The sequence below is a fragment of the Panicum virgatum genome, chromosome 2N (assembly GCF_016808335.1).
Source record: "Panicum virgatum strain AP13 chromosome 2N, P.virgatum_v5, whole genome shotgun sequence".
Lineage (NCBI taxonomy): Eukaryota > Viridiplantae > Streptophyta > Magnoliopsida > Poales > Poaceae > Panicum > Panicum virgatum.
Window position 1 is genome coordinate 29,593,724 of NC_053146.1, and position 20,710 is coordinate 29,614,433.

The 20,710-nt window shown below is 49.7% G+C and overlaps 1 protein-coding gene across 6 annotated transcripts in view; it reads right to left on the reverse strand.

Moving 5' to 3' along the window:
* Positions 1-16,602, reverse strand: part of LOC120660187 (structural maintenance of chromosomes protein 6B-like) — a 43,679-nt gene extending 27,077 nt beyond the window's left edge. For 4 of the 6 annotated variants that reach the window (XM_039938600.1, XM_039938599.1, XM_039938597.1 and 1 more), the window contains exons 1-8: positions 16,407-16,599; positions 16,178-16,283; positions 15,623-15,756; positions 13,496-13,551; positions 9,831-9,917; positions 9,093-9,413; positions 7,700-7,819; positions 140-274 (exon numbers count right to left, since the gene is read on the reverse strand). In XM_039938600.1, coding sequence (XP_039794534.1) covers positions 140-274; positions 7,700-7,819; positions 9,093-9,413; positions 9,831-9,917; positions 13,496-13,551; positions 15,623-15,756; positions 16,178-16,283; positions 16,407-16,515 — 1,068 coding nt within the window. In that variant the 5' untranslated portion in view covers positions 16,516-16,599. Of the gene's footprint in view, positions 1-139; positions 275-7,699; positions 7,820-9,092; positions 9,414-9,830; positions 9,918-13,495; positions 13,552-15,622; positions 15,757-16,177; positions 16,284-16,406 lie in introns of all 6 variants that reach the window. The other 2 variants (XM_039938595.1, XM_039938596.1) reach the window with 2 other exon arrangements.
* Between the last annotated feature and the right edge of the window lie 4,108 nt (positions 16,603-20,710).

The following is a 20,710-nucleotide window of genomic DNA, read 5'->3' on the forward strand; positions in this document are numbered from 1 at the left end:
CGGTTGTGGTTCAGGCCTTCTGACCTGGCAAGTTGCTTAATTCCACACCCAACTACAACCAATCATGCGGACTACTAGCAAATTGTATTAGATACTTACTTTTTGAATAGAAAAATGCATTTAGAAAAAATAGGTCCACCTGGGTTTGCTGCATGCGCTTTAGCTGAAATTCATGAACTTGCACTTCAAGTCGTCTGACACGGGTATTCATTTTATTCAACACTTGCATACCACGTGCATGCTCTTTCTCTAGATCCATTTTCAGTTTCACAGCCTGCAAAGTAAAGAGACATGAATAATTAAGAAGACAAATAACAAGTAATAGTGCAACAATATTCATCTACCTGATGGGAAAAGATAGATGTAAGTTGCATCAGTACTTCAAATTTTAGGAAATTTGTCACACAAAACTGCAAGGGCCTGTTTGGGAGGGCTTATTCAGCTTCGCCTTCAACTAATTTGCACGAAACAAGGCATTTTAGTGTGAAGCTGTTTTGTAAGCTCAGGCTAAAATGAACTAGAAGCCAGGTTAAGCAAGTTTTTTTGGCCTAACCAGCTTTGGCTTCACTGCTGAAGCCATTTTGGGAGAAGCCTTCCCAAACAGCCCCTAAAGTTTAACATAATTTGCAATGTATAATTCTAAATTTACATCTGTGTAACTTGTTTTCTCAATTAAATCGCTTAACTGATACTTTTATTAAAGATATGCATGCTCATATAAGCACATTCAGATCACTTGATTAAGGTGGCAAGTGAGCAATTGTAAGAAGTGGTAAATGTGAGCTAATATATGGTCAATGCATGTTTACCACTGGTTGAACCGTTACTGTCAGCATGCCATCAGAAAAAAGACCCTGCATATTTGCCACTTGAACAACCTTTGACCCATCAAACTTGCCAGGGGACAGATAGACCATTACACCTCACTAACGTGGTTATACTTGACACAAATGCCCCACTGTCACCCTCAAACTGTTTTCACTGGTGACCAACAAGGCAACAACCCGTGCCGCCCTCATGTTAGACCAGCTGGCCAGCAAAGCATGCCCCCACTCAGTGCTGATGCCCTGTCTGCTCTATCCCGCAGTGACATGTGCCGGCCTCCCCATTGCCAACATCTTTCAAGATTCAACACCAAGCCCAGAGCACCTTCCACACCGGGCAGGCACGGGGATTGGGGAGCTTGTCACCAGCAGGCTTTGGACCAGCTATGCTGAGCAGCGGCGTCTGGAGATGAGCCCCGGCAGAGGGCATTAGTTGCTGTGGAGGAGCATGACTATTAGATATATGTATAACTGACTTGTATTGTACTCCAACTCTTACTTGTACACCAAGCCGTCCCGGCTATATATATGAAAAGTCACCCCCCCCAATTGGGTGTGTGGTGTTTCCCAATCTTCTGTATCTCTGCATGGTATCAAGAGTCCGGGCCTAGTTCCTCGGATCTCATCCACTCCGCTGCCCTAGCCCCGTGCGCCGCCACCCCCGGCTCCAGTGTCGAGGACCCAGGAGTTAGCACCGTGGGCGCCCTGCAGAGCCATCTGATTGAGCGCGGCAATGAGACCCGCCTGGTCCCACCCGCCCGGGGCGCCGTACGTCGAGGGCCCGGCCACAGGTTGAGAAACCTGAGTGGGCGCAAAGGCCGTGTGGGCCTGCTACAGAGGCATCATGGGCGGACGCCAGGCCTGCTGGTTGGCCCATCCCGGATTAGGGGTCCATGGGTTAAAGCAAACCCATGGCCCAGTGGGCAGTGCAGCCTGGGAAGGGCCCGCAGAGGCCTGAGGAGCCGCGGCCCGCTGCTGGTTGCGGCCACCGCCGCCGCCGTTGCCGGCGCACCCGCCATTGCCGCCTCCGCCGCCGGTGCGGCCGCCGTTGCCGCTCTTGGCACCCTTGGCGCTCTTGCCCTTGCCACCGCCCAGTGGGCAGTGCAGCCTGGGAAGGGCCCGCAGAGGCCTGAGGAGCCGCGGCCCGCTGCTGGTTGCGGCCACCGCCGCCGCCGTTGCCGGCGCACCCGCCGTTGCCGCCTCCGCCGCCGGTGCGGCCGCCGTTGCCGCTCTTGGCACCCTTGGCGCTCTTGCCCTTGCCACCGCCCCCTCTGCGGTTTGAGGTCGACGAGGAGGACTGGCAGGAGGGGGAGGTGCAGGTCGAAGTGGTCAAGGCGGCAAGGGCGGTGTCGAAGGAGGTCTTGCCCTCGTTGCCAAGGAAGATCTCCTTCAGCCGCAGCATGTTGGTCGCCGACTTGAAGTCCGGAAGGACGGTCGAGTTGGCGATGATGTCGGCGGTGTTGGCGAAGCGGGGGTTGAGGCCGCAAAGCAGGTTCAGCACGAGCTAAGGGCCGGAGACGCCATGGCCGACCTCCCGAAGGGCGTCGGCTGTCTGCTTCATGTGCTGGGCGTAGGCGTCGATGGAGAGATCTGAAGACCAGGACCTCAATTCTTCGGTGCAATAGTGACGGGGATCTCTACACCTCCCACACCTCGCGCCATCAGCCGCCTACCATGCTGCCGTTTCTCCAGCACTTTGGCACTCTCGTCTTGGTCATCCCACGCCTGCAGCCTTAGCTTCTTTGAATAAAGTATCAGTTATATCTTGTAATAAAAAGACTCGTGGGCTTTGTCATGTATGTCAACTTGGCAAGCACACACGTCTTCCTTTTACTAGATCGTCGTCTAGCACCTCAGTTCCCTTTGAACTCGTTCATTGTGATGTCTGGACATCTCCTGTGCTTAGCATGTCTGGGTTTAAATATTATCTTGTCTTCGTTGATGATTTTACCCATTATTGCTGGGCGTACCCTCTCAGGCATAAATCAGAAGTCCATAAACATATTACTGACTTTGTTGCCTATGCTCACACCCAGTTCAGTTTGCCTGTCTGCTGCTTTCGGGCCGATAACGGCACCGAGTTCATCAATAACGCCACCACCACCTTCCTTGCTGGCCGTGGCATCTTGCTCCGCACCTCGTGCCCTTACACCTCCGCGCAGAACGGCAAAGCTGAACGGATGCTTCGGACGCTAAACAACACAGTCCGCACACTGCTGATCCATGCCTCTATGCCGCCTGGCTATTGGGCCGAAGCACTGGCTACTATCGTCTTCCTCCTTAACCGATGCCCCTCATCGTCCATCGCCAATGGTATTCCCTACCATGCCTTGTTCCAGAAAATGCCAGACTATTCTCATCTTCGAGTTTTCGGCTTTGTTGTGCTATCCGAACCTCAGTGCCACGACACCTCATAAATTGGCTCCCCGCTCATCTGCCTGCGTCTTCCTTGGTTACCCTCCTCATCAGAAGGGTTACCATTGTCTGGATCTCTCCACTCGTCGAGTCATCGTTTCTCGACACGTTATATTTGATGAAGCTTACTATCCATTTGAGGCTGTGAAGCCGTCTCCGGATTCACTTGATTTTCTCTTGCAGGACCGTCTACCCGCGCCAGCTCTGTCCTCGGACGTTGAGCGCACACGGGAACCCTCCACCACCCTGCCGGACCCTGGCGATCTCGACTCCTGTCGGTTGTGCAGACTCCTGTCGGTCCGCTGCCGGTTTCTGCTGGCACCTCGACGACCCAGCCAGCTGTTGGTATGCAGCAACTTCTGGCCGGCGACAGGCCTCTCCACGTCTACGTCAGGTGACCTCGGGCTCCATCTTCTGCACATCCGCCCGCCCCGTCTCGGGTGGTGACCCGGTCCCAGACCGGCTACTTACCGCCACCGCCGGATCGTCTGGCGCTCTCGGCGAGCTCCATGCTTCACGCCTCCCCTCTCCCGGCTAACTATCGCAGCGCCCTCGCCAATCCAAATTGGCGCGCTGCGATGGTTGAGTACAAGGCGCTCATCGACAACGGCGCCTGGCGGCTTGTTCCTCGACCGCCCGCTAACGTCGTCACCGGCAAGTGGATTTTCAAGCACAAGTACCCCTCCGACGGCTCCCTCGCTCGTCACAAGGCCCGATGGGTTGTTCGCAAGTTCTCGCAGCAGCACGGCATCGACTACGACGAGACCTTCAGTCCGGTTGTCAAACCGGCCACCATACGGGTCATCCTCAGCCTGGCTGTCTCCCGCTCCTGGCCGATCCACCAACTCGACGTGAAGAATGCCTTTCTTCATGGCCATCTAGAGGAGACGGTCTACTGCCAGCAGCCGCCTGGTTTCGTCAATCCTACTTCTCCGGATCACGTCTGCTTGCTGCAGAAGTCCTTGTACGGACTTAAACAGGCACCTCGGGCGTGGTACCAGCGCTTCGCCAACTACATCCGCACCCTCGGCTTCGTTGCTTCGGTCACGGACACCTCTCTCTTTGTTTACAAAGAGGGCAGTCAGGTCGCCTACCTGCTCCTCGACGTTGATGACATCGTCCTCACGGCTTCTTCGACTGATCTGCTTCACCGCATCACCGATCGCCTACACTCGGAGTTCGCCATGACAGATTTGGGGGACCTTCATCACTTCCTTGGGATCTCTGTCTCTCGATCTACTAATGGCCTCTTTTTGTCTCAGCGACAGTACGCGGTGGATCTTCTTCAGCGTGCTGGCATGGCCGAGTGTCACTCTACTGCGACACCTGTTGACACTCGTGCCAAGCTGTCTGCTACAGATGGCGATCCTATTGAAGATGCTTCTCAATACCGGAGTCTCGCCAGCGCTCTTCAGTACCTCACACTGACTCGGCCCAACATCGCCTACGCCATTCAGCAGGTGTGCCTCTTCATGCATGATCCCCGCGAGCCTCATCTTGCGATGATCAAGCGGATCTTGCGCTACGTGAAGGGTACACTATCCACTGGTCTTCACATCGGCACTGGATCAGTCGATAGTCTCACAGCCTACTCTGATGCGGATTGGGCTGGTTGCCCTGATTCCCGGCGGTCTACGTCAGGCTACTCTATCTTCCTCGGCGACAACCTAGTGTCTTGGTCATCAAAACGCCAGACCACGGTGTCCCGCTCTAGTGCTGAGGCTGAGTATCGTGTTGTTGCACATGTTGTGGCCGAGTCTTGCTGGCTTCGTCAGCTCCTTCAGGAGCTCCATGCGCCCCTGTCTTCGGCGACGATCGTCTACTGCGACAACGTCAGTGCTGTGTATATGACGGCTAATCCTGTTCATCATCGTCGCACGAAGCATATCGAGATTGATATTCACTTTGTCCGCGACAAGGTGTCCTTGGGTCAAGTTCGGGTGCTCCATGTTCCCTCTTCTCATCAGTTCGCGGACATCATAACGAAAGGCTTACCTGTACAGTTGTTCACTGATTTTAGATATATGTATAACTGACTTGTATTGTACTCCACTCTTACTTGTACACCAAGCCGTCCCGACTATATATATGAAAGGTCACCCCCCCAATTGGGTGTGTGGTGTTTCCCAATCTTCTGTATCTCTACAATGACGCTGGCTTTGGAGCAGCACAATGGTGGGACAGGCAGGAGCAAGGTCTGCGTCGAGGACGAAGAGGTAGAGGCAGAGAAGGACTGGAGGAAAGACACTGGCGATGGCAATTTGAATGAATAGTTAAGCAATGCTTGCATGATTTGGATATCAGAAGCAGATAGTGTCCCATGTCTTTTTGACCATGCTCAGCTTGTTGTGTGACAGCATCAGGCACAGTAGTGGATCTGCCGGTGGGGCGGCCGGGGCTACAGCTCCCCCTACCCACCGGTGAACCTCTGGAGCCCCCCCCCCCCCCACCACCACCACAGTGGTAAATTTTTCTGCCATGGGAGAGAGGTTAGGAGGGTCTGGAGGTTGAACACGATGAAGTCCGTCCATCGTTTGGGATGCTCGGCTAGCCACTTGGGCCAGATTTCTTCCCAAATGTAAAGCCCAGAACCAGCCTTTTTCCCCCTCTCGGTCTCTCTTATCTCTCTCGATCTCTGGCTCTCTCTCCGTCTCATCTCCTCCGTGGATCTGAGGCCGGCAGCTACGCTTGCTCCTGCTCGCCCGGCGAATCGCCTCAAGCCTTGGCTGCTCGATGGCCACTCGGCCCTAGCGGGGCAAGCCGGTGTCCGCGGTCCAGTGGCCGATGGGGGGCGGTGGGCGGCCGGACGGGGTCACGGCCCTCGCGCCAGCGCCGCAGCCTACAAGAGCGTGCGCAGGGGGTAGGCAGGCACAACGCCCGAGCACGGGCGCGGTGGCCAAGCGCGGAGCGTGGGCGTAGGCGCGCAACGGCCAAGCGGAGCCAAGCGGGCAGCCGAGCCGCCGTAGCAGGAACTGCAGCACAGCACGCCAGCACGTGCAGCACAAAGGACAAGGCCAGATAGGAGAACAAGAAAAATTCCTAGGTAATGAAAAATTTCTTGCTCAAATGCTCAAATTGGCTTTTTTGCATGCGCATGGTATGAATGTCATACTTTTGATACTTCCAAGGGCAACAGCTTCAGTTGAGCGGATCTTTTCAGCTATGTATATTATAAAGACAGATCTGGGTAACAAAATGGGAGATGAATGGCTTAATGACTTGATAATATGCTACACCGATAAGGAACTATTTAGAAACATTAGTAATGAAAAAATAATTAAGAGATTTGAAGAGATGAAAGAGCGTCGTATGTTAGTGCCTAAAAAGAATATGGTGGTATGCTTCATTCTACCCTTGTTTGATAATTTAAATTCTTTCAAGTAAAATTTAGGCTTGTCTCTAAGTTGTTTTATTGTTTCATTGTGTGCAGATTACTTCTCATGAAGATTGATTTGCATCGCAATAGGCCTCCCATGTCATCTACTTCGTTGGGTACGTATGTATGAGTTGTTTCCCCTGTTCTCCATTCTACCTTGTGCCTATGTGAGTGAAATTGAGTGATTAACGTGGAAGCTAGGCCAACATAGAATGGGAATCAGAAGAGAAATGGTCAACTGAAAAGACACTAGGGGTAATTTGGTCCTTTCCTATTCCATTTGTTTGTCAAAACACATTTTTTGAATACTTTTTACGCCCAATTGATAATATTACCTAAAGAAAGTCGCAACCAGTGGCAAACAGAAAGAACTGGAGGGGCTTCCAGAGGCAATTTTGTGATTACAGATTGATTGATGGCAAATTCTAATTCAGATATTCAATTAGTTGCAAATATACAATTTGCCAATCAATTATATTGATTTTAGGCGAAAGGGTGCCTAGCCGGATTGGTTAGGTGGCCTCAGTAGCACTCCTCAGATCCTGCATTCGACCCTGCGTTCGACTCCCGGTGAGAGCGAATTTCAGGCTGAGGTTTAAAAAAATCCCCTCGCGTGCCTACACGCCCAAGCACATGGAAATAGGTCCCGGCTCACCTCGGCCCACTCACACGGGTTACGGCGCCCCTAGGGTTCGAGGGTTTTCTCGGCCTGCGTGAGAGGTCTTCTTCTTACATTAATGCCCGGGGGGCAGCTTGCCCCTCGTAGGTCGAGTTTTTTATTATATTGATTTTAGTAGTAAAAGGTGGCCAATATACATGGCCTAAAGGTAAAGTTCAGATCATAATTAACACCAAAATGAGAAGTATAAAAATAGTAGTAAACTGCAACATGTGAAGTATAGGTACTGCAGTGGGTCCAATTTCATATTCATGAAGCCATGCGCAGTACACTTCTAATGAGTCAGAATATTGCCATCCCAGAATGGTTATTATTTAAAAGCCATCACGTATTTAGATAATTATTGTAAAACATCAGAAACAATGTATACAACAGCACTGGGGGCTACTTGAGCCAATAACATACCTCATGAATGTCGTGTTGCATTTTTTCCTTCATCCTCCTTACTTCTTGAGTCTTCTCCAGAAAAGATCTTACATTCTCTTTCTTCACAATAAATTCTTTCCTCACTTCCTCTATAATGGCCTAGAAGATATAACAAATGAATTCGGTTAGCAACCTATTCTAACATTTCAGACCGGTACACCTAAATTATCAATGGAGCACACAAATTTTACAACATGGGTACAATATTCCCAGGGAGTAGGGAAAAGATATCATAATCTACTGGAACGAAAGAAACTAGAAGCATAACGGCTCCATTTCAACAATTTAGTAATAGTAAATGAATAGATGATGACTTCAAACTGAAGACAGAAACTAACTGCAGATATTTTAAATATACTCGGAAGAACTTCGGGTGGCGTTTAGATACATGGAAATGAGAGGTGGTGTTAGAGTATATTGGGATATCTCCAGATATGGTAGATTAGGATAGTATAATCCTGGCTTGCCTTATCTCTAAGGGAGGCTACTTGCCCCCTAAGCAATGTACTCCTATATATTCCGCCTACGAGGCCTCAATTCAATAAAATCCATTACACCAATACTATTATCCTACATGGTATCACAAGTTTAGGTCTAAGATCCCAGGCCACAAACCCTAACTTTTCCGCTGCCCCTCACGCCTTTGTTCTTCACACGCCACCGGCCGTCCCTGACGGTGCGCCTCTAGCGCGCCCCCGTGACGGCATCCTGGGGGCCGCGCCCTCTACAGTCTGGTGGCCAATCGATCCGATCCACCGCCGTCGTCAAGCAGCAACAGATCGTAAAGAACTGACCTGGGTGTCGCAGTCCACGGGCTGGCTTTCTATTATCCTACAGGTGGGAATGGGACATAGATGGAAGACAAATCCAATGGTTAGAGGGTTTGGATAGGGAAATGATGAGCCCATATCCTAGTAGTTATATCCTGATTGGGGTACTGGTTTTGACAAGGATATGAGATTCTCATGCTGAAGGAAGCCTTTACAAGCAGGGGTATTTTAGTCAATTGTGCATCTCTTTTCCTCTTCCAGCCCTTATGCCATACATGCCAAACGTTAGAATGGGATTATGTTATTATTTCCCAAACCACAACCCATATCATTTCATATCCCTTTCCAAGTCTATTGAAACGTCACCTTGGTGTTGATACCCAGCAATATAACTAGCGCTAACTAGCTGACCTAAATTTCTACGTAGAGTACAAATGAAACAAACAGCTTTGATCAAAGTTCACTCCGTTACTTGACTAGAAACTGAACAAGCCAGGCAGTTAACTAAAAAATGCATATCATGGACACGGTAAATGTACAAAGTATGTTGGATTGCTCTAAGAAAAAATGACAAAGGATCGTTCCCATAAAAGAGCACTCACTGTATTTCGATCAATTCGTTCTTGGCATGCAGGGATACGCTCTCTGAGTTTCTCAAGCTTCTCTGTTTGTTCCCCAATCTTTTTGTCAACATCATAAACCCATGCCCAGGCTAACTTTTTCTTCAAGTTCTCAATCTCATGTGCTATTTCTTCAATATGTTCCATATTCTTTATTTTGTCCTGAATATCATCAAGTTCCTTCAGCACTGGCATAATCGATCTTTCCAGCTCTTCAACTATTGAGTCCACAACATTTAGGTTCTTTCTTATGGAACCAAGCAAGTCATTCACTTGTTGAAGAAGAGTAGCCTTGAAAAAGAACTGAAGCAAAACAGAATGTATGACGGTTAAAACCTAAATGAGGCCAGGTATCAGTTATATTGGAGGAGAGTATACAGAATGAACAGGTATGCACACTTTTGAAATCAATTTAACTGCAACACAATGTAATAAGGCTCAAGTGCTCAAGGTCATCTAAAACGATACAGAATATTCAGAAATCTGGCCTATCAACGAATTAACATCTTTCTCATGTAACAACAATCATTATGTAGTTCAGCAAGAATAAAAATTTACGACGTAGAGGGCACTGAGAGGCACGTGAATCTGCATCAACATAATAGACCCTTGAGAAGCACATGAATTTGGGAACAAAAGTTCCATTGCATAGATAAAAATTTACAGAAAGAGAGACTGTTATATGTGATGGTATTGCTAGAAACCTAATAATTTGATTACCTTAAACTTATCCTTGTCATTTCCTGAATGTAAAAATTCTCTGCTTTTGTCTTGACTCATAATTACACATGGGTTTTCAACATCAATCTGAAAAATCACACAGATGCATCACAATGAAGAAAACATATATCCGGCTATCACATTACAAATACTCCAGCGGAAATGTAAAAAGATAAAAAAGATTAGATATGTATAGCATGAATGCATGAAGTAGAACTGTTTTCTCAGTTATCACATTACAACTACTCCAGCAGAAAGGTACAAAGATTAAAATAAAAGAAGATATCTATAGAATGAATGCATGAAATACTGTTCTTTTTTCTCGAATACGCAGGAGAGCTGCGTATCTTTGTATTAATAGAGAGAATAAACCGGCCCCTTACAAACTAGCACACCTCACTCCGAGCCGATCTGTGAGGGGCTGTGATACACTATGATGTTGTTGTAGCCTAAGAAATACAAAAGCTTGACCCGAGGCCACTAACAAGGACTAGGAATTAGCCTAGTCCGAACACTTGACCAGCACTCAAGGAGCTGAGGCTTCGAGCCCCTGCCAGACACCACAAGTGGTGTTCATCCTTGAACGCCTGCAGTAACCTGTCCAAATTTGGGCGGTCTCCTTCAAACACACAAGCGTTTCGGTGTTTCCAAAGAAGCCAAGCACCCAAAATAACCAAAGTATTAAAACCTTTCCGTTTATCTTTCTGAATCTTTTTAACACTCGTCCTCCACCATTCTGAGAAGGAGAGTTCATCCCTTAATGGAGTGCAGACCTGCCAGTCAAACTTTGCTAGAATTCGAAACCAAAACTCTCTTGCAAAGACACATGTGGTATGTGTTGTATATTTTCAGGTTCTTGATCACACAGCAAACAATGATCGGGATGTGGAAGATTCCTCCTTTCCAAACGATCTGCTGTCCAACACCTGTTCCTTACTGCCAACCATAGAAATATTTTGCACTTAGCTGGTGCCCAGGATTTCCAAATTCTTCGCCAGGGCTCAAAGTTAATTGCACCATTGAAGAAGGCCAAATAAGCTGATTTAGCTGTGTATTGTCCCGAGGCCTCAAACCGCCAAGTGTGAACATCTTCTTCCTGAGTGAGAACAAACTCAGAAAGAATGTTGGATAGTTGGAACAGCTCACATATCCCAATCATAGATAAACCTCCTTGTATGTCTTGCGCCCATCTGTTATCAACCATGGCCTCTGCAACCAGACTCATGTTTCTGATACGTGTTGGGACTGCAGCCACCACTAATGGTGCAATGTCTCTGACTGAGCTGCCATTAATCCATTTATCCTTCCAAAATTTAGTTGAAGTTCCATTCCCAATAGATGTCTGCATTCCAACCTGGAAAAGTGCCAACACATTGGCGTGGATGGGGATATCAAGGGACAGCCATGGCTTGCCAGAATCTGTTTTCCGCAGCCACAGCCACCGCACTTGTAAAGCCCAGCCCATGATTTCCAAGTTAGGAATTCCCAAACCATCAAGTTCCAGAGGTCTTTGCACCTTCTCCCAAGCCACCAAGCAGCAGCCCCCTTGTGCCTCTTTTCTTCCTTTCCACAAGAAAGCTCTTCGAATCTTATTAATTGCCTTAATGAACCATTTGGGAACATTAAGCGCAATCAATACATGTATCGGAAGAGCTGAGAGAACGAAGCGCACCCAAGTTGCACGACCCGACATATTCATCATATTAGCCTTCCAACCAGGCAATTTGTCTCCTATTCTTTCCACCCAAGACAGGAGGTCTGCTTTCCTCAATTTCTTGTCTGAGATTGAAGTCCCAGATAAGTGCATGGAAATTTCGACACCGAACAAGTCAAAGACGAGGCAATGGCCGTGGTTTCAGTTTCCTCACACCTTATTGGGATAACACAGCTCTTTTGAAAATTTGTACGAAGGCCAGACGCTTCACCAAACACTTCTAAGATTTGTGTGGTCAGATTCATCTCATCTGCAAGTGAGCGAATGAACAGAGCAACGTCGTCTGCATATAAGGAAATCTGTTATCCAGTGAAACCTCTCGACAAGGGTTGTAGCATCCCCAACTCCTCGGCCTTGGTGAATAGGCTGTTTAGAACGTCCATGACCAAGATGAATAGCATGGGCGACAATGGGTCACCTTGCCGAAGACCACGCTGATGTCTAATTTGTTCACCAGGTACTGTTCTTACCAAAGCATTCATAATAGAAGACCATGCTGATGAAGTACTATTCTTACCAAAGCATTCATAATATATGCAATGCTGTAAAGAAACTACAAATCATTTATATAGTAAAACACTTCACTTACCTACCCAGCAACCAGAAGCAAAAATGATACATTGTTGGGAACCTTGATTAGTACGAGGGTAACTTACATGCATACGAAAGCCATAAGGGTAAAGCAATACTTGAAGGGAACTAGGGTATTAGAAGAGGGAGATGAAAAAATAGATTGAGATGATAGAACAAGAGGGGTCGAGAACCCAAGCCACGTCCATTGCCATATCCTCTTAGTGCTTGTTTGGATACACTCATTCGGCCATTCCTCATGTTGGATTGAACCTCACTCCCCTCCAATCCACTATGAGAATGATTAAAAAGGGAACAACACAATTCCTTGACTACCGGTCAGCTGGATTGGCTTACCAGCGGATTCAGCAACTTGAGAGGATCTGCATGTGATGTGCAACAGATAGCCAAAGTTCCATATGTGATTGCTTGGAGGCAAGGTATTCCTGGTGAGGCAAGTGTAACATACAGGATAGGCAACAGAGGAAGGCACAGAGAAGGAGACTACCAAGGTGTCACCGTAGGCGGGATGGCTGTAGGCATCAACGTTTGTACTGACTTGGGTGAGTTCTTGTGACTGTGAGTAATGCCCCCTGACAGCAGAGCTGTGAGATGGGCTACATAGCTAGCAGTGTTTTGAATGAATGTTTTTGGGCAAGAATCTCCTCACATCAGTTAGAAATCTGAGATCACTCTCTTCTCCGTGTTCACAAATCACAACCAACATCCAAAGGTGGTGACAAAGGCAGACCAAGAGAAAGACAAGGAGTCTTGAAGTACCCTGCTTGCACATTCAAGTTAGATGGAAGAACAGATGGAAGACCGCTTGATAAATTTCCCAGTGTGGCTCGGGCAGTACAAGGAGCCTTGTGGTGTTTTACAGTTGCACACCACTCTTGTTAATGAAATGACTCACAGCTCTCCTACATGTTTGAGAAAAGAAAATCCAAAGAGAATTTTCTTCTTGAATCTGTTGCTGCTAAAATTCAGTCATACGAAGCAAGGGTATTAGAAAATTTACTGATGTCATTGCTCGATTCAGTTTTTGCCCCTTTTTTCAAGCTGTCTGTTTTCTCAGCATATTGGAAAGATTTGGGGGCTTGTATGGGAGAAGGGCACACCAAGAAGAGAAGTGTGAGGTATAATCTGCTCCTAAATTGCTGATTAAATTTGCTTGCATACCATGTTTTTTCTCGAACACTGCTTACGTACCATGTTAGGATGTTTGTATGGTAGTGTGGCAATCATCAACTTAATAATCATACACTCATGTTTTGCCTACTTTGAACCAGTTACCAAGTCCATAAAAAGAATAATGAAGAAACGGCTCAAACAAACAAGAGTGTTCTACGCATACCATTCAAGCCATCAAAAAACTTACATTAAAATGCTCAATTATTTCGACAAGATCATCTTTGCGATGCGCCACCTTCCTCCCTGTTCCAGTACATGCAGACATTAACAGTTGATGTAACACAAGAATTCATGGGAAAGTAATAAAATAATAAAATAAAAGAAGATATCCTATTAGTTCTATTTTTTAGCAAATTTACCGCAGTTATCAATCTGTCTAATTCATCTTACTGCCATTCCAAATTTCAGCCAGTAATTTAGGTCCAAAGCCATTGTTGTGTCTGTGATGCTACAGTTTCCCATTTCTTGTTTGATAGGCTTTTATGTATTTATGAAGAAAATGGAGGTAACACATAAAAAAAAACAGGGCACCTAATGCTCTGAACATGATTATATGTTTATATGGTGGGATGCAACATTTATGCCCTCGGACAAACATGCACAGAAAGGAGCCATGTAAGGAGCACATGAGCTTTTTGCTTACTTGGAATTGGGACATAATGCGTGCTGAAAAGAAAAGAAATGGTGTGACAACCAAGGTTCAGCTAGGCGCTAGGCGGAATTTAGGCGCCGACCCATTGCCTAGCGCCTAGTCGGGATTACTCGGTCCTAGGCGTTTTCCTAGGCGTTTTGGCAATATAGCCATAAATTATATATATTATGTATATAACTATATATATGTATATAACTAGTATATATGAGCCACAGTAAGTATTAAAAAGAGGGCCAGTAGACATATCTGATTCCCAGCTGGCTTACTCTTGCATGTTCCTAGCTCCTGCAAGGCTTCTATTGCTTTCTTGCACTTCTCTTTAGCCTCCAAAGCTTTGGGTGTTTTAGCAGGGCACTTCTTCACATTCTTTCCAACATGAGCAAGATGCTCCTTCAACCTATAAATCCCCCCCCCCTCATCTCCTTGTCACAGAACTTACACTTCACCTTATCTTTGTTGTTAGCATCAACAAGAACACCATACTCCCATCCAACATCATCTGAATTTCTTTTCAGGAGATTCACTGCCTCAGTGCTTGCTCCCTCAACATGTCCAGCCTCTGTCGACATCCTACATTTTGGCAATGGGAATGCATCATATTCACCTGCAACTACAGAGTACACAGTACAGGGAGGGGAACGAGCAGGGGAGGGGAACTAGGCATTGACCAGCAACTTGACATTCAGAGAAGAGAAGAAAGGGAGGGGAATGAGGAGGGGAACGAGCAGGGGAGCAGGGGAGAGGAGGGGAACGAGCAGGGGAAATCGCAGGGGAGGGGAACGAGCAGTGCAGGGGAGGGGAACGAGCAAGGGAGGGGAGGGGACTCACCTTGGAGGACTGCAGGCGAGCAGCACCAGCGGGGAGGAGCTTCCAGGCGAGGAGCCGAGGACGGGCAGCGCCGGCGGGGAGGAGATCCAGGCGGGGGAGGAGCAGCGCCGGCTTGGAGGAGCGAGGCCGCACGAGGACGACCAGCGCCGGCGGGGAGGAGATCCAGGCGGGGGAGGAGCAGCGCCGGCTTGGAGGAGCAACGCCGGCGGGTGAAGCTCCCCTTCAGCGCGCGTCTGCGAGCGGGAGCAGGGTCTGCGAGCGGGAATCGACCAGGAGCGAGGTAATCTTCCCGCGCGGCCGCCTCTATCGCGCGCGGCCGCCTCTATCGCGCGCGGCCGAAAAAAAATTGCGCGCGCAGCAGCCCGCCTGACTAAGCGCCGCCTTGAGCACCTGCTCGCCGCCGAGGCGCTGCTGGTCGACGCCTAGGCGCCGCGGCCACCTGGACCGCGCCTAACCCCCTAGGCTACGCGGCACCCCGTCGATTAGCAATTAGGCGCGCCTAGCCGCCGCCTAGTCGGCGCCTAGCCGAACATTGGTGACAACTAAGAATGGAAAAGTTGCCGCAGCCTAATATTGCAAAAGACCCTTACAAGTGTGACTGAATGAAAGGCAAGAATCTAGAAAGGATTAATAATCTAACAATATCAAACAAAACCTAGATATGAAAAATCTGGCCTACTGACATTGAAAACTACAATAAGATTACATTACAGCAAATAATACGGATATGAGAATGAAAACTGCAACCGACAATTGTCAACAAGTTTTCCCAAGAAATGTCATTTACAATAGAAGGACACAACCAGCAATTGTAGAGGACAAATATAGTATTACCATGTTGATCCTTTAAAACTGTAGAACTACTTGATTCAGTAATCCTGCGTTCCAGTATGATTACATTCCCAAATACTTCAGGCTTGAATGCATCTTCCCCGTGGTTATTAATATCAACAAGGATGGATGCATAGCTGCAGTATGAAAGGTGAACAAATTAAAGCAGGTTACAACTGGTCACAAAAGGCGGCTCAAAACACTAAGTGAACTTGGAAAAAGGAAGAATATGTATGGCAGATTCAGAAACCACTGTATGTATGGAAATCGTGGAGAAAAGTATTTTTCCCTTTTCAGACACAATATATTGTGAAAGCCTTGGGCTTGAGGTGCATGTTGGGGATACACTAGGTGTAGGCATTAAGCACAATATTTGTGGTTCTCAATATTCGTAGCTCCACAACGACAGTCAACAGACGACAAAGTAATAGAAGGCCACGGAAATCTGTGGCCCTAAATAAAATTGGTTTTAATTATTTCATCAGGGAACACCCAAAGATTCTGAACATTAAATTAGGGCTAAAAGAAGGGAGGAAAGGGAAAAGGTGCGGACGCAACCTGCAGCCCGTTTTGATGAAGTCCTTGAGCGATGCGGCGCGCTGGGTATTCTTGGCGCGGCAGCCGAAGGCGACGCACAGGGCCGTGAGGATGGCGCTTTTCCCGCCTGCGCCGCCGCCGCCGCGGAGGAGGAGAGAGAGCATCTATCGTCAGGGGGCCGGCGAGAAATCGGGAGAGAAGCGAAGAGGGAGCTAGGGAGGGAGGGAGAGTTAGGGTTTGCGAGGCGTACTTCCGTTCTGGCCGGTGATGAAGTTGACGTGCTCCCCGAGCTCGATGTGGAGGCTGGAGTGGCACATGAAGTTCTCTAGCCGGATGCGGGAGATCGTCCCTGCCGCCATCGCCGGCGACCTCCCTCTCTCTCTCCCCTCGCCGGACGCCTGTGGAAGCTAAAAACCCGAAAAATAGGGGAGCGGGGCTTTTGTTCTGTAGGCGGCGGTTGCTTTTCGGTGGGAAGGACTAATGCTATCTCCGAACATTCCCCATCTCCAACTCCCCCAACATACTATTTACTATATTTTACTATCTCTTTTCAAAAAATTCCTCCCCCTATAACTCTTTCTCTCCAACCATTCCTCCATATCTATTCCCTCTATATACTATCACTCATTAACTAACTATTTATTTATCATTTTTGAATTTTAAAAAAATCATATAGTATTTATACTGTCATAATACACATTATCATCATATTACAGGACTCAAACGAGATTAATATCGTGAAGAAACGGTGTGATTAGAATATAAGGGGGTTGAAACTCACCCTATGTAACATCCTGTATTTTTAAGGAATGTTATATAGTGCAAAAATGTGAAATTTCAAAAACTTTTTGTGTGCATGTGTAATTAGGTAGAAATAATATAAGGCTGATCTCTCCTCCACCTTAAATTCCTAGTAAATTAAAACCAAAACAAATGTAAGGATATAAATGCTAGTGTGCTATATTTGGAGTTGGAGCTTATTTGAATCTACCATGTTTAAATTTGGTTTGATTTATTTTTGTTTGAATTGTGTGGAACTTAATTTGATTTAAACCAATCAAATTAAGTTCAAATGCTAACAAGCCTTCTAACTAACCTTGGGCCTAAACCTCGTAACTTACCCCAGCCTGGCCCAACCCGCACAGTTGCCTTGGCCTGCTAAACCGCCGGCCCAATCTGTGGCGGAACCACCTGAATTATCCCGGCTCAAGTGCGCAGGCCATCACCATAAAAGGCAACACCAGCTCAAACGCACTTCAAACGGAATAATTCTTGTCTGTCGGGTAACGTCCCGATACAACCACCGGTTCTCGGATCGAACAAACATACCCCGCACGAAGGCGAGTCCAGAGATATTACAACCACCATTTTACAACACAGACATAGTAATGATTACAAACCAGTTCAAACCAATTATTACAAAACCAAATTTAGTAAAGCAGTTATACAAGTCATAAGTGTAAAACTTCAGAGTTTAGACAGCGGAAGATAAAACACGACGGCTACAACACATCGCAAAAGGATACCAGGCTAGCCCAAGCATGGTATCACTCGTCATAGTCATTGCCGGTCGAAGACGTCTCCCACTCTACGGACCAGCCAGGAGGCAACGAGCAAGGATAGGTCAAGCTAGCGATTTGCTCCTCAAAACTCATACCTGAAAAGGTTTTCAACAGCAAGGCTGAGTATTCTAATACTCAGCAAGACTTAACCGCCAACGGGTATACTAAACCCTATTGTAGCTAGACTATGCAGGGTTTGTGAGGCTCTGGTTTCCTTTTTTCTGAAAAGCAATAAAGAGAAGATCCTTACTTCCGCGACAAGGCAGGGAAACGGCCCCGCTCTCACACCGCGACGCCCGCCGCGAACCGCGCTGCCCTGTCCCCCTTTTGCTTGTGCCCCAAGCCCCATCGCGGACTGCCTGGATGCGCTCCACGTCGCCCACGCCGAGCCTGTCCCATCCGTGCCGCTCCTCGGCGTCCGGGCCCACCGTGAGCCCCTAACCCTAGCCGCGCCGCCTATAAAGCCAGCCTTGGCCGCCACAGGAACCCTAGCTTGGGGAATTTCCCCTTCCTACCGCCGCCGCCAGAGAAACAGAGCAAGAGAGAGAAGAGGGGAACTCGGAGAGGAGGAAGGAGAAGAGGAGAAGAGGAAGACCGCAAGGAGGAACTTGACGCCGCCGTCACACCAAGCACGAAGGATCCGGCACCACGAAGAAGAGGAAGGAGCTCGACCGCCGCCGCGCCAAGGGAGAAATCGAGGAGGAGAAGCACCATGACGCCGCGCCGTCGCCACGGACCTTCACCACGCTGGCGCCCCCGTACGACTCCGTCGGCGAAGCAGCGCTGCACGGCACTGCTTCGAGTCATCGCGGCCGCACCTCGCCACGGCACTGAGCCCTTCCTCCACGAGCCCGCCGGTGAGCCACCGTCGCACCGCCCTTTCTCCCCCATCTGCTCGCCTTGCTGTCCGGCCGCCGTACGCCGCCGATGAACCCTCCTAGCGAGCCATAGGAACCCGTAATATCCTTTCTTGCAGGGACCCTTCGCAGCTGTCGTAGCCCGCAGCCTGCCGCCGCTCTACCCCTGTGCCGCCGTGTCGAGCACGCTCTCCATGGCCACGTCGCGGTCCTGGAATGCCAGGAGCCCGCGTGCGTGCGAGCGCCACCCACGCCAAGGTGTTGCCTTCGCGCACTGCGGCGAGTCACGCCCTGAACCACACCGGTGCTGCCCTGTAGCGGCCGCCGTTGCCGTTCGCCACTACCGCGTCCTCGCCATGGTTTCCCCATGCGCGCGTCGCGCGCGCACACGACGCACACCGCACCTCATGGCCTGCCAACCACCAGACCGTCTGGCCTCGCCCGCGCCGCCATGTTACGGCCATGGAGCGCCGCGCGCGCAATGACCTCGCCGGGCCTTGGCTTCCCAAGTGCCCGCGTGCACCCCTGCCTGCCCTTCCTCGCCGCCGTCGTGGTCCGGCACGACCCGCACCTGCGTATGCGACGCAGATCCGCGCCAGACCGCCGCGAACACACGCGCATGGCCGCTGCACGGACCAAGGCCCGCCTTCGACCAAGAACGCATGTGCACCTACCGAGCCCTGCAGCCACCGCCGTCCTCGCCGCCGCAAGCACAGCGACGCCGCGATGCGCTGGACGCATGCACGCCTCGCCACAGCCGCACTAAGCCACACACAAGCGATCTGCATCAGATCGGAGCACCGGCCGCACGGGATCCGGCTCCCACTGACATGTGGGGTCGCCTTGTCAGTGGAGGGAGAGAGAAATAGCCTCGCGGGCTATAACACCATAATTTAAATTCCAGCATTTAATAATAAATTTAATTAGCTTTATTTAATTTTCCAAGGTTTTAATTTGTTTAGTCTTGCATTTAATCTAATTTTGTTTCACAAGCAATTAAAATTTTCTCTAGGTTTAAAGTTTGTTGTCGCATTCATGCTGGTGCATTGTTCTTTTTGTTTGAGTGCTAGGGTTGAATTCAAATTTGAATTTGAATTCAATTAGTTTGAGTGGTTTAGGAAAAGAAAAGACGAAGAAAATGAGAAGAAGAATAGGAAACCCTTACCCAAACCCAACCCAGCACACAACCCAAACCGGCCCAACCCTTCTCCCTCTCACCCTCTCCCCGCGCGGCCCAACCCGCGCTAGGCCAGCAACACCCCGCAGCCCAGCTCCCCAGCCTGTTTCCGCAGCCGCGTCGCCCAACCTTGGGCCCGCTCCGCAGCCCCGCACACGCAGCCCATCCCTCCACACACGCGCACCCGCGTCCTCCCGCACCTGCCCGAGCGTCACAGCCCACTCCGCGCGCGCTGGCCCAACCCGCACGCGCCTGGCCCGCTCCCCCTCCGCGCGCACAGCCCGGCCGCGTCGCGCGTTCGGCCGCTGTCCGCCCCGACCTCACCGGTCATCCCCCTCCTCCCGTTGTTCTTGCCGCGCAACGGCCCGAGATCGCCGGCCGAAACTTCCGCGGCCTTCCTTCCCTGCTTCCACCCCGAGATTTCCGGCCGTCTCCTTTAAACCGCCCGCTGAACCCCTACGCCCCCTCCCATCCGCCAGCACCGCCCAAAACCTAGCCACTGCCTTGCCCCTGACCAGAGCAGAGCACCCGCCGCCAGTAAGCGACTCCGCTGTGGCAATTCCACACTTTCGTAGCATCCCGGGCCGCCCTTACCGCCGTGACTCCCTCGCAGGAACTCCGCGAGTCAATCCGTGGAGTCCAGGGGCCCGGAGACTCCCCGCAGCAGCTTCTTCCCCAACTCCGCTGTGCGCCACCACCCTCCCTCGACGCCGCCGATGATCCAGCGCGGCCTCCCCGTCCGAATCCCAACCCCGGTAAGCATCACCCACTCTCCTTTCGCTTTTGCGCTGGAAATTAGAGTGTGTGGCGCACTCTAGGTGCTAGCGCACCAGTCGCCGGCGGCCCAGCGCCGCCGCGCCATGGCGAGATCCCCCCTGTGCTGCATGCTAGGCCCCGCAAGACGTGCCATAGGATGTGCCGCGCTTTGGGCATACCCCCTGACCCCGTTGCACACATC